Below are 12,878 nucleotides of genomic sequence, written 5' to 3' on the forward strand. Positions count from 1 at the left end.
ATAGAGTTGGGGCGCCTGTCAACGATCCCTTGGCTCATCAGGAGGGTGAGCAGGTTGAAGACTCTGGGTATGAGTTCCAGACACCTACCAACGAGCGCTTGGCCGATGTCGAGGATGACCATGTTGAAGAGCCTGATCCGAAGCGGGCTAGAACCGAGTAGGAGGATCAGCAAGGAAGGGTAGTGAAGATGAGGTGACGAGACGATTGACATGCCACTCTAATGGGTAGCAGAACAGTTAACCTCCTAAGTCTTAGGTTATAAAAATAAATAGTCTAAAGAGTATAGTCTAAGTAGCATAAGCTAATCTACTAATTTTGTCTCTTATGCTTCTAGCGGCCAATTGTGTCTGGTACCCTGAGGCCACTGAGATAGGCATACGACTTAAAAGGGGCGGCCGGTTTGGCGGGAAGTGGCGGCTGAGATACAACGTATTTCAATAAAACTGTCCTAATCTCGAAGAGTGACTTGTTATAATCTATAACAAAACCGCGAGCATCGGAGGCCATTCCCATGAGGCCTTATACCTTGTCCTTTCTGTCTTGACACTCAGATTCCCGATGGGCTTGCAGGAGGTGAAGTAAGGTGTTTGCACCAGTATACTTGTCTTGCCTTTGCTTCTACAACTTCATTGGTCCCTCTGATTCGAGGCCATTAGTTACTAGAAATTGTCTGAACTGTCTCCATTCTATCGCACAGTTTCCAAAGCAGACTTTAATCTCTCTGGCTAATCCAATCTCCTGGATTATCCAAAGGCGCTTCCAATAAGCATCATTGCACAGTTCTACTGCCAAATCGCGAACAGAACTGCCAGTCTGGGTTGGCTCTGGTGTCGATTCTGGTGTCGTCTCTTCAATTCGAGCGTTCATATGGCAAAGGCGTCGAAGCTGAGGTACAAGTGCCTCATACTGTGAATACGTCTTTCCCAGCCACACAACCACGGTCTGAGCCCTGAAGTAGATGTGGTGCATGATCCGAACCTGTCTGTTTCGCTCATCGATATCGTTTTGATTGATACATACTGCATCGATCCAGTAACTGGTGTCCGGACAGTGCTTGCGAAGGTAATGCAAAGCGTCCCAAAGATTTTGTCGAACGCTGAATTCGTGTTCATTGATCGTAATCTTTTGCTCAGCTTTGCCATGCCCCCCACATGTATGAAAGAGCGTCAAACTTTGGCTTGTCACCAAAAGGGATCTCAGACATGGTACAGGTGATGGGGTCGCCATCGTTGGCCTCGTCGATTCTTAAAAGTCGCGTGCAGTCATAATCTTTACTGAGCTGATCATAGAGAGACAAGGGTTGTCCGAGGGAGTGTCCCGAGGCAGCATCGGCACTCGCATCTTGACTTTGATCTGCACCATCTGTGGTTTGTCGCATTGCCAAAATGTCGTCCTTCATTCTAGGTGGATGAAATGTACTCGGACTGTGGCTGTTGGTTGCAGGAGGGCGGGGTAATGTCACATCATGTCACTGAGGTGATGCATGCAAATATCCCACCCTCGCTTATGCCTTTATCCTCCCAACATGTAAATAGAATTCTGGGCCATGTAGATCCTACCAGAAATATTCATATTGGGACAAGGGATGAGGTACCATTGATATTTCGTCATGTCCTGTCTATGTAGCCACAGAAGTTGACAACTAGGCTTTGATACCTTGGTAAATACGCGTGTGTCTTGATGCAGGCTGTCATTTACTCATGGCTCAGCGAAGCCTGCTTTTGCCAGGATATGGATAGTTTGAAGCATAAGAGACGAAATTAGTAGGTTAGTTTATGCTGCTTAGATTAGACCTCTTAGGCTGTTTATCTTTTGCACCCTACAGTCGAGTGTCCATCGGGTTCACTACCCACAAATGAGAATATTTCTTGCAACAAGGAAAGACTCTCAAAGGGATTCTTTTAAATATTCCCATGATTTCAGGGCCAGTGTAGCATGTTATCAGCGGACAAGCCCCAAAAGAGTCCAGGGATGTCTTCGACTCAGCCTGATGCAAGTGCAGCCATCCAGGAGCATCCACGTTACATAATTAAGCATCAGTGTTTTACCCCACCTCCAGCAGATCATGTGTCCTATTTGTGTAAAGTGAAGCAGTTGATGCGGAAAATACAAGCCACTTCGGCTGATGGGCGATATCAACAGCTGCTCAGATGAATGTGCCAGGAGGGAGGGAGCACGGCGATCAACGTTAAGCTATGGGAACCTAAGTAGAAGAGATTACGTGTTAGAAGGTTATTGTTCATATGCTGTGACACCATAAGTAATTGTAAATTCCAGATACACTGTTCGTTACCCTCGTAGCATACAGACAGGACATTACCCACTCACGCTCAGACTACTCAGATCCATATCTTCGCAACAGGCGGTCGGAAAACAAGAACCGTCTTGTTCAGTTCTGCGTGCGAGATATCGACAGGTTCATCAATACCAAGCCTATTCAACTTCCTTGGTCGATAACAACACTAAAGCTCTATAGTCTAACTTGCTGTCATCTAATTATGGTATGAGAGACTAGTGTTACCTGATACCCATGGATCATTACTACAGCTAACATGTCATCTTCGTATACATGCTTTTATCTTGGGATGCTTCGGACATAACCCTCGCTGCTGCGCCATAGTTCCCACCACCCTGTTTTCTATGCCTGAGTCCTAACCGACCCCATATCACTTCATCGTCCATCACCGACAGAAATGCCTGTTGCCACGTACTACAAGTGCACAAACTGTTCCCACCTTTCTCCTTACGGACAGCCAAAATGGATCCCTTTCAACAACGACCCTTCTAGGTTCGGCTCGAGATTATGAGCCACATCCACTCACACACGACTCTTTGGCGACTCACACAAGCATCCCCAGCAATGTGGAACCAGTACGTTGTTTCCAAACCTGCTCTTCTCAAAAGGTTTATATCAAGTTTGGATCAAGTTGACAATAACAATCAGGAACTGATCCAAGATGCCATGGCAATTATTCGGTTTAACGAATCGATGGGCAATAGCGAAAAGACATTGTTCCTCTTCGATAGATGGCTCGTCAAATGTCTACCCCTATTCGAAACACACGCCGACATTACCAAGCTGCATCACCTTTTCGTGCGCACCAGCTTCTTTATTGAGGACTACATGACAAAAGCAACATCTCCATCCCCGACCGAAGCATACCGCTCTCTGCCTAATATCACGTTCATCGATACAATCAACAACAGAGTAACCCTTGACGACTTGACATTGGCTGAGAAATATCGCCTCTTCAGAGCTTTCTTAAAGGTTGAGGTACTGGCTAAGATCTACGATCCGCGCCTGAAAGACTCGATGGATAAAGACTATTACCGCGAAAATGCCCAGGATCTCCTGGAAAACCTCGATTCAGGGGTCCATGAAACCGTCCTTTGTGTCTATGCTTATGTGGAAGCTTCCTATGGATCCATCTTTGCGCAACTAGGAAGTACATGCGATGCCAAATCTGGTTCGGCCAACACAGCAAGAATTAAACGGTTGCTGTTTCCCGACAACTTGTTCTTCTCTGCCGATGTCCAATTTGCAGATATATACCTACCAGGGGATTGCCCATCTCTCTCGCGGTGGTTATCATGCCATGGGCTGGATCTCCTTTCTCATGCACTCACGCAAACACGTCAAACCCTTGAAAGTCGTGAGCACCTTCGCAGCTGGTTATACTCTATCTCAATCGAACTTTTTAGCCCAAGCCAAAGTTTCTACGGCTTTGATGATGAAGATGTGTTCACCCATCAGCCTTTTCGCTTGTCACAGCTCTTTGCACATCACATTTTTGCACATGCAGACATATCACTTGCCTGCCATTTTAGTCGTACTAACAGCACGCATGATATAGAGTTCGGCCCCCAATGCTGTTTCAGATCTACCGGCAGCGAGCATGGATATTTTGCGACAACTGGAGATTATACTCGGTAACAATCGATATGCACTTTCCATCTCCTAAGGACCTTCGAGAGCAACGGTTAAGAGTTGAGGATTGTTATTTCCACACATCAGGGCGCGAGTGACAGAGACGGCGATCGACGGCATGGCAATATTACTGGGCAGGACGAACCCTTGAAACGCCGCCTGAAAGGAAACGTAATCATGTCTGGGAGGTTCAGCTTCCAAAGAATAACATCTCCGATATCCCTTATTTTTACGAGAATGTTTTTCACAAAGGGCTCAGCACCTTTTGGAGATTCAGAGAGGCATGGGGTAGCGATGCTCGCAGACATTTTAATATTAGCTGGTGAGTCCAACTCGTAGCTTACAGGACAGGCCAGATACTATTGAGTGGTTACAAGTTTGAACAAAGTATGCAGGCCAGATCTTATATCATTAACATCTTTTTATGTTTTTATACAGCTGTCTTTATAATTCTGCTAGACAATGGACAGTTAAGTGTAATGTTTGATATTCCCACGAATAATAGATCTGTTTCTCAACAAATAGCATAATGTTAATCAGGCCAGATCCTGTATCATTAGTATCCCACTAGGTTCTTTTACAGCTGTCTTTATGGTTCTACTGAAAAACGGAGGCTTAGACGAAATATTCAATATTCCCGGGAAACATAGATTGTAAATTAACGAGTGACAAAGCTAACACTAAGCAGGATGACAAAGAAAAACAGCTGAAGTAAAAATTACTTCTAGTCCAATGAGCCATGGCGATCAACGCGGCTCTTGACATTCTCCATAGAACATTTAGATGATCCTGCCGTTCAGGTTGACACCACCAGGGGGGAAGACGAAGGTGATGTTGGTGAAGTGGAAATTGCCAATGTAGACCTGGTTGCGGTAGATGCTGACATAGAAATCGAGCTAGAGCTGGTTAGCTTGTCCGAACAGTGATGTTGACATCGTTTACTTACTCCAGAAACATAGAGCTTGAAGGTAGCATTGCCGGGGGCGAGCTGAGCAAACTCGTTGTAGAAGAGGGTGCCACTAAGATACAATGCGTTAGTATTGTTGACTCCTTCACCTAGTGTTATGGGTTTATACTCACACGTTGAGGGAGCCACTGTAGGGAACAAAGAAACCCGCACCACTAGCCTCAAAGTTCAGCTCAAGAGTGCTAACTCCGAGGCTGACGGTGAGGTTCGTCTTGGTGATGGTGATGGTACCATCAGCAGAAGCCTGGTTCTTCCAGACCTGGTGCTCAGGGCAGTCGTAGCTAATCAGAGCTTCCAGGTGAGCACGGCCACCGGGCTTGGAGATGGCATCTTGGGCAAGTTCCTGGATCTCCTGCTCGGTGGTGCTGCGAGCGTGAGCACCAGTGGTGACATACTGGGCCAAGGCAGAGAGGAGGTTGTTGTCAACAGAGGCGCCAGAGTTGGTAGTCTGGATAGGCAGGCTCTGCTGCTGCTGCTGAGGGAAGGTCATAGCGGAAGCCATTTTTAGAAATTTGGAGTGATGAAAGAGTTTGAAAGTTGTTGGTAGTTGTGATTGAGTCTGAAGTGTTTGTTGATGGTTCTGGTTTCTAAAGCTGGGGATGCTTGAGGTTTATATACATTTTCTTGATCATCTTGAGCGTACGCATTGCCTCATCTTCGGACTTTTCAGAAACCAATACGAACAAGTCTGAGGAAAACTCAAGGAAAGCTGAAATTCATCACATCTCTCGCAACTGAGCGTTTAGGTGCTGGTGAAGCAATCCCAACACGGCTAGAGTGAAGGATTCGCCGTCGCTGAAGATTTATGTCTCACTTTCAGCTGGCATTCGGGCCTCTGTCGACGACTGAATTCAGCTATCACATACCCAATATGATACCAGTAGAATGTTCAATCACATATATCACATATCGGTATGAGTCCGTTCGTCCCGGTAGCATCACGACGTCCTGGTCTTCCTTAACTCGATAGAATTAACTCTAAGCGCCCGACAAAGCCCCTACGCTATGGTCATCCAGGATGAATCGTGAAAGTGGCAAGCTGAGGAGACGATTTAGTACTAGAGTGTTACTCATAACTTGAATTGCGAAGAATGTATGTGTTGTGGGTCGGGACTTTGGTCAGTGGAGCTAGACGGTATGCTCAATGACTATGCCTGATGCTTCAAGACGGACGGCGCAAACGGCGCGAGCCGAGCACGCCACAACTGTCCCTTAAGTGTGAACCAAGGCGGAGTAACAAATAGATTTTGTGATTTCTCTGTTTTTGGAAGAAACCAGGGGTCCTCAGCTGAACGCTGCATCTCACCTATACCGCTTTGGGATGATGATGTCTTGATGGCTATGCCATTTCCAGCCTGGGATCAGCCCATCCCAACGTTAAAGCTCGCTATTAAAGTTACTCAAATTTTGATTGGAATCTCCTTTGCTTACTGTTTGACATGCAGGTGCTGTGGCGTCTTGGCGACAGGGAGCTACTGGGCTGCACGAACATGCCCGCTTTGTCGTTGAGGCCAACTATCTAACTAGAAAGGCACTAGAATACGGATACAACCGCTTGAAGATATCATATCCTCGGGGTACTAGAACAATTGGCCGATGGGAGCACAAGAGACAAAACTAGTAGGTCAGCTTATGCTACTTAGACTAGGCTTCTTAGGCTCTTTATTTTTATATGCTAAATTAGGAGGCCAACCGTTTTGATAGTTATTCACCTGCATAAGCTTGCAAAATAATGATAACTTTCATATCACCCTACTAAACATGGCACAATGCGATGCCCTCCATGAGGTTGACCTTTCCTTCTTCAGCCTACACTGGAGTGGCCAAGGATACGATATCATGCCGTTGGATTCAATAGAACCATAAAGCTGCAGGAATGCACACTAATCACTCCAAAGTCTCAACCTGAGTCTGCTATTGGTTATTTTGACAATAGCAAATTCCCTCTGCGTAGTCACGCATTGGAAACTGGTCTATCGTCTGTCAGCTAGCCTCTATTTTTGCAAGCAGAAAAGATCAGCATGGAGCCTGTATTGCTGCAAGCCGCATTATCATCAAGAGTCTAGATTCTAAATGATTCCTCATCGGTCGACGGAAAGATTCTTGGTTTTCCCAACCTCACCTCGAGAGTCGATGCAAGCTGAATCACACTCTGGCGACGGGCAAGGATGATTTATGATTTAGAGGCTGGACAGAAGTAACAGTATCAAATATCATTGGCTTTCACAGTATTCACTATAATGATCGCCCTTGAGCGATGTGACTCATTTTAGAAGAGTTCTCAGAGTAAAAGGAAGGCTGCCAAAGGACCTGCTGAAATATTTCACATTCTCTCGAATGGCGACGTAAAGTTCCATTCTTGGGCATTTCAATTAAGCTCACTAGTGACTCCGTACCCTGGAGACCCCCCCATTAACAGGGATACTCAAATGACCTGGGCGTACATAAAGCATGCAATCTGTGTCATCCTTTGACTACCCAGCGAATTAAGATTTATCGTTTTTAGTAATTCAGTTGGCCATGATCATCATGTGATGATTACAAGATACTTATTCCAGGAATACGTAAAGTATTTCATCTGCATATCACAGCACCTCACTAGTGGTCCGAGATCTATTCGATTGTGTAACAGTAGCATATATAGATAGGGTAATTCGACTTATAGACAGGATGAATGTATATACAGAAGAAACATAACAAATTGCTATTCCAGAGACGCTTACAGAGTCTTCTTGGCCCAGCCAACCTGCTGGTTGCCACCGTCAAAGACAACAAAAGCAGCCTTGAGAGCAATATCACCAAAGATGTTGATGCCAATATCCTCACTGGGCTGGATACCACCGAGGCAGGTGGAAGATCCGTCCTGGACAGGAGCGTAGTTGATGTAAGAACCGGGGATGGTAATGGTCACACCACCAACAGCAAAGCTGAAGTTGGGCAGCGTAGCAGAGCAGCTGAAGACGTAACCGCCGTAAGAAGAGCTGTAGCGAGCACCGCTAACCTTGGCGTAGTAGGCCGAGTTGATGGCGGAAGGGAGAAGAAGGAGGGTGGTACCGGTATCGGCAATACCAGTGATGGGGCTTCTGTTCACAGTAGCTGAACCGACGGCGTATCCGCTGGCGGTGAACTCCCAGAATCCCTGAGAGGAGTCAACGGGAGCGTAGCCAATCTTGCCGGTATAAGAAGAGCTGTCGATGAAACCAAAGTTGTAGGTTCCGGGCTTCTGGTGCTTCAGGTTGGCTGTGAAGACAGCGGACTGGAGGCTGGGGGCAGCGTTGTCGAAGAAGGTGTTCTGCTGGGTGGGTGTGACGGTGTTGATGGAGCTGAAACCAAGACCGAGGAGGCCGTCGAGACCAGTCTCTTGCTCAAACTGGTCAGAGACACGCTGGGCAGACTCTACAGCCTGGGAGCTGACAACGAGGCCTCCAACAGAGACCTTGTCCTTGTAGACGTCTCCGGATGAGGTGCTTCCATCGCCGTAGCTGATGGACCAAGTAGCACCAGAAAGCTTCTTGGAAGTGCTGCTCTTGGCAGGGTTGTACTCGTCGTGTCCACTGCTACCAGAGGTCTCAGTGCTGAACACCCAAAGGTCGGAAGAACCAGTATCAAAGTCCAGGTTGAGTGTCTGTGCAGGGGTACCGATCTGCACAGGGGTCAACCACTCGATGTCCTCATCTTGAGGAGTGGTGATGACTGAACCGCTGCCGTTCTGACGCTTGGTGTGAGAGGACTTGACTTTCTGGACGGCCTTCTCGAGACCCTTGGGGAGAGGGACGCCGTACTTGGCGTAGACGTGGGCGAGGGCAAGAGGACCGTTCTTGACGAACTGAGGGTTCTTGACTTGTTCGACGGAGAAGTGCTTGTCCTGAACGGCGGGGGCGCCGAGGGCGATGGAGGCAAAGGCCAAAGAGGCACTGAGGAGGGCGTTGAGAGAAGGCATTGTGATAATGATACTGGAGATGTAGAGTAGTGAGAAGAGAGAAGGCGGATGATGATGATGATGATGAGAGTGTTGGATGAGACGGTATCAATGGCTTCTTTATACATGATCGACATTGTGCTGATCATCCAAGATCGTGATGATTTTGTCGTATCTTGATTGCGTGATGCTTCATCGATATGGCTCCCACTTCAATCGGCTTCTGTTAGCCGTATCACCTTCCAAGAAGAGATGATCTTTTTGATATGTCTGGGACCATTGAGCTGGTCAACATCTGCCGGTTTCAATGTCTTGGCTTGATCTGTCAATGCAGCCTCCCGTCCTTGGCATCTGCTTGGTTCCTCGTGGCAGATCAGCCTCCACCACAGCTTGGACAAAGGGACCCTGACAGCCTTGCATAAAACATCTAGTTACTATCGGGTAGTCTGCTCCGTTTAGGGACCTACCAATAATGGATGCTACCGCCGACTATGTCCGGAGTTCGGCATTGCTAAGGCCTTTACAGGCAGTTGCGTCGGGACTGCGGCATTCGAGGTCTGGGGACAAGGATCTATCCGCTGCTCTTATCAGGAGGACTATTGGGCAGGACTGTCATGTGAATCATTTAAAAGGGAGATTATCTTTCGTTCTATTGGTGCAGAGGGCGGTTACGATAAGCGTAATGGCCAGCTTTGATTCCATAATGCGGATACCCCTGCAGATCATTCCTTATCCGTTTCTAGCGGCACATGGGACGGCATTGCTTGTTCGGAACTAGGTTGTCTTTTTGTAAAAGACCTTTTGTTTAGTTTTTATATAGCTTCGTACTTTTGCCATGTGTTCATGACGGTGTGGGAATGTTGTATGTATGCGAGACAAACCCATGATCGAAACTTGCAAAGATGATTCAAGCTGTATGACAACACTATGCGCGATTTTAATAGACGATGTCCTAAACAGGTTCTGACATGTCATCAATTCTATCAACCCACGAGATAAGGGACCAGGGCACGGCCCATTTCGAGGTCATAAGAACGGCGGAAACACGGCTGACGATGTCATTTCCGGATTTTACACAACCCGTAGAGATATATGAGAGGCAGCCCAGTCAGTCATGTGAAACAGCTAGCACAAGATGGTGCTACTTTTAAATACACCATACAATCATGCAAGTCTGACTTATACTTGTTATCCTACTTCACAGATACATCAAAGTATTTTTTTGCCTAGAACCAGGCCATCAAACATGTACAGTCTATTAGGGTCTATCTATCAACGCGCTTTTTTAATTATTTGGACAAGCTGTTTCCCGAGATGCATACGGAGAATTATCCCTCACGATATACACTTCTCCTACCAAAACCAAACACCCAACCGCCATCGAAATAGCAATAATAGGAAAGTTTACTCGTGCAAACTCATGGCTTTTTACATGAATGTGCTTTCGAGCGAGGATGTCCCTCCAAAGAAGACCAGCCAGCGATGCGCTAAAAGCCGTGCTGAACGCGCCGTAGTTGACGCCAAGAGCCATACTGTAAATCGTAGCCCAGTATGTTCGATCAGTAATGAGACTTGTGTCAACTGCACAGTTTATTTCTTTCCAGGCTTGGATGATACGTGATAGAAGAATCGTGGTTCCGATGTTGGTACCCGAGAACTAGACGTTGTTAGCATGACGTGAGGCATTTGATTGGGAAAGACAACTTACGTTGGACAAGACAACTGAGAGAAAAGCCATTCCACCGATACTTCCGATAGTACCTGTCCTCTTGGACCAGTGATACCATCCCCATGCAAAAACGTTAACCCAGCCCGTGCTTACTAGCGCCTGGACAAGGACAAACATGGCAAACGCAAATGGTACCAAGGCGAACGGAAGATGAGCTGCGACAGCCATGACGGTTGGAAAGGTCTGTTGAAGCCACTCGTATGCCTCTCGTGACTTTGACACCAAGTTGGGTCGATCGATTGGTTGCTTTGATACTTGGTGGAAATTACCAGCTTCGAGTTTCTCTGTATCCATCTGCGCAGATGGTAACGCCGACATGTTTTGAGCGTGAAGAGTGTCCTCGTCGCCTGGGGAAGAGTTAGACTTTTGCGCTGGTGATTGCGGCTCTGATCCGGATATAATGATAGGGCTGTTTCCTGCAGTGTTCGATACCACCAGCTTCGGAATTTCGAATTGTGAGTTAGTGTGATCGTTGGTGTCTGGTAGATTCTTCAGTGCGATGCCTTCTGTTTGCTCGTCGTTCGCAGCTGAGCCATGGCCAGTATCAGAAATACCTGACGTGACATCCAACTTGGGATCCGTCTCATCCTGCGAAACTACCGATCGTTCAAGAGCTCTCTCTGCCCGTGCGGTTTCCATCTCATTCTTGTACTTGGCGGCTGTCTGACGCGTCTTTTCCCGGTGAACCCAGCCGGATCCCATATCCCAGCAAAACATGACAAAGGCTGCGGGAACAGTCACCCAGAAGACGGGGTACTCACCAGTGCCTGTGCTTGCGGCATTGATGGCCAACACGGTGATGAGAGTAGCGGACATGATTAGCGCACCAAATGCCGCGCCTTTGCGGTCGAGGAAAGGATTCATGATGTAGGCCAGTGACAAAGACATTTCTTGTCGTCCCTCGCCAGAGTCAGCGGTTTCTTCGGCCTGGTGCTGCACGTAGGGGATGTTTGGGTTGACTGGTTCTTTTTCTCGCGCTGCTTGAGGGAGGGTGTGCATCTCGATCTCGGAGGGAATGAGCTTTTCATCGGCAAATACAACGTAAAGAAGGAACGGGAAGAGGACTATGGCTGTGACAACAACCGGGACAATCATATTGGCGGTGTAGACAATAAACTTGATGTTGAATGCGCCAGCGAGGACAAGATTGGTGGGGTTGGATGAGACAAGAATCGCAGAAGCAATATTGGCGATGGCGAACTGGGTAAAGATCCAAGCTCTCGGACTGGTGATGTTTTTCGAAACTCGAGTCATGTAGGCAAGGAAAGCCGTTCCAGAAAGAATAATGGGATCGTTTCCGATGAAACTTCCTAGCAGAAAGAAGAAAGCGTAGAGGTAGAAGAAGAGTCGATGGCCGACCTTGCCACCCCACGACAGGACCTTGAAAGCTAGCCATCGAATGACACCGGATGCATCAATAGAAATGGCAATATAAGCCAGAGTAATAAAGAAGGCCATGATGTCGAGAGGGTGGATGTGGTTGGCGCCGACAGTGCCATCGTGTACTTCTTTCCGGCCAATTGCAGAAATGGCCAATAGAAACAAATCGGCAATTAAAGGCGCAGTAATAAAATTGACGGGAAAATTAAATCGCACAAAGTGTTTTGTGCAACGCTCTTTATCGTGCAGGATGGCATGATGTGTGCTCGCTGGTATGATGCGAAGGTGTACAAAGAATCGCCATGTCACGTCCACGACAGATTTGGGGACGTATACAGGGATGCGAAAGGGCCAGAGAACAAGGATATCTATTACACAAGTGTTAGTGATTCTTCGTTGGATGTTGTGAGTGATGGGACGTACTAGCCACCACAAAGGCGATGAGTGTAACTATCGATCTCCATTGGCGGATCTCGCTGGTATCAACACCAGCCATACTGCGCGTCTGTTATTTTCCACAGTTTGATAAGAAAAAAGTGGCAGACAGCCTCGAATTAAATCAATGGGTAAAAGGCCAAAGAGTAGGTGAAGAGAAAAAAGGGAGCAAAAACCTGCCCAACTCGCCAACGAACGGCTCAACGGCAATTTAGTGGAGACTCGATCGAGTGGGGAAAACGTAATCTTTAAAATGTCATCACAACAAACATAGCGATGTGAGATATAAAGTTGGTGTGTGTGACTAAATGTGCAGTTGATGATGAAACAAGGTCCAAGGAACTTGCCAAGTCATGAAAGAAGAAAAAAAGATGTTTTCTAGAAGAATAATATCCCGATCATAGTGAGCTGACAAGGGTGCAAAATACTGATGCCTAACCTAACCGATCTTCAGTTCGCTTCTGGTATGCAGCCCGAGTACATAGACAAAAGCTGACTGAGACTTGTTCCGCCTATCAC

General features: G+C 47.0%; 4 protein-coding genes across 4 annotated transcripts; 1 reads left to right on the forward strand and 3 right to left on the reverse strand.

Moving 5' to 3' along the window:
- Positions 1-2,861: 2,861 nt before the first annotated feature.
- FGSG_13218 (uncharacterized protein) lies at positions 2,862-3,935 on the forward strand (the record flags this gene model as incomplete). Its single annotated transcript, XM_011329288.1, has 1 exon — positions 2,862-3,935. One exon carries the CDS (start codon positions 2,862-2,864, stop codon positions 3,933-3,935), a length of 1,074 nt encoding a protein of 357 aa, XP_011327590.1.
- A 662-nt stretch (positions 3,936-4,597) lies between these two features.
- On the reverse strand, positions 4,598-5,454 carry FGSG_07774 (uncharacterized protein). The gene is made up of 3 exons (XM_011329289.1): positions 5,010-5,454; positions 4,876-4,948; positions 4,598-4,825 (listed from the first exon to the last, which is right to left on the reverse strand). Exons 1-3 carry the CDS (start codon positions 5,396-5,398, stop codon positions 4,709-4,711), a joined length of 579 nt encoding a protein of 192 aa, XP_011327591.1. The 5' UTR covers positions 5,399-5,454; the 3' UTR covers positions 4,598-4,708.
- Positions 5,455-7,605: 2,151 nt separating this feature from the next.
- On the reverse strand, positions 7,606-8,863 carry FGSG_07775 (endothiapepsin precursor). The gene has a single exon (XM_011329290.1). The coding sequence runs from the start codon at positions 8,834-8,836 to the stop codon at positions 7,616-7,618; it is 1,221 nt and encodes a 406-aa protein (XP_011327592.1). The 5' UTR covers positions 8,837-8,863; the 3' UTR covers positions 7,606-7,615.
- Positions 8,864-10,243: 1,380 nt separating this feature from the next.
- Positions 10,244-12,420, reverse strand: FGSG_07776 (uncharacterized protein; the record flags this gene model as incomplete). The annotated part of the gene is made up of 4 exons (XM_011329291.1): positions 10,244-10,314; positions 10,349-10,472; positions 10,524-12,292; positions 12,348-12,420. The coding sequence occupies 4 exons, from the start codon at positions 12,418-12,420 to the stop codon at positions 10,244-10,246; spliced, it is 2,037 nt and encodes a 678-aa protein (XP_011327593.1).
- Between the last annotated feature and the right edge of the window lie 458 nt (positions 12,421-12,878).

Source organism: Fusarium graminearum, chromosome 4, assembly GCF_000240135.3.
Source record: "Fusarium graminearum PH-1 chromosome 4, whole genome shotgun sequence".
Lineage (NCBI taxonomy): Eukaryota > Fungi > Ascomycota > Sordariomycetes > Hypocreales > Nectriaceae > Fusarium > Fusarium graminearum.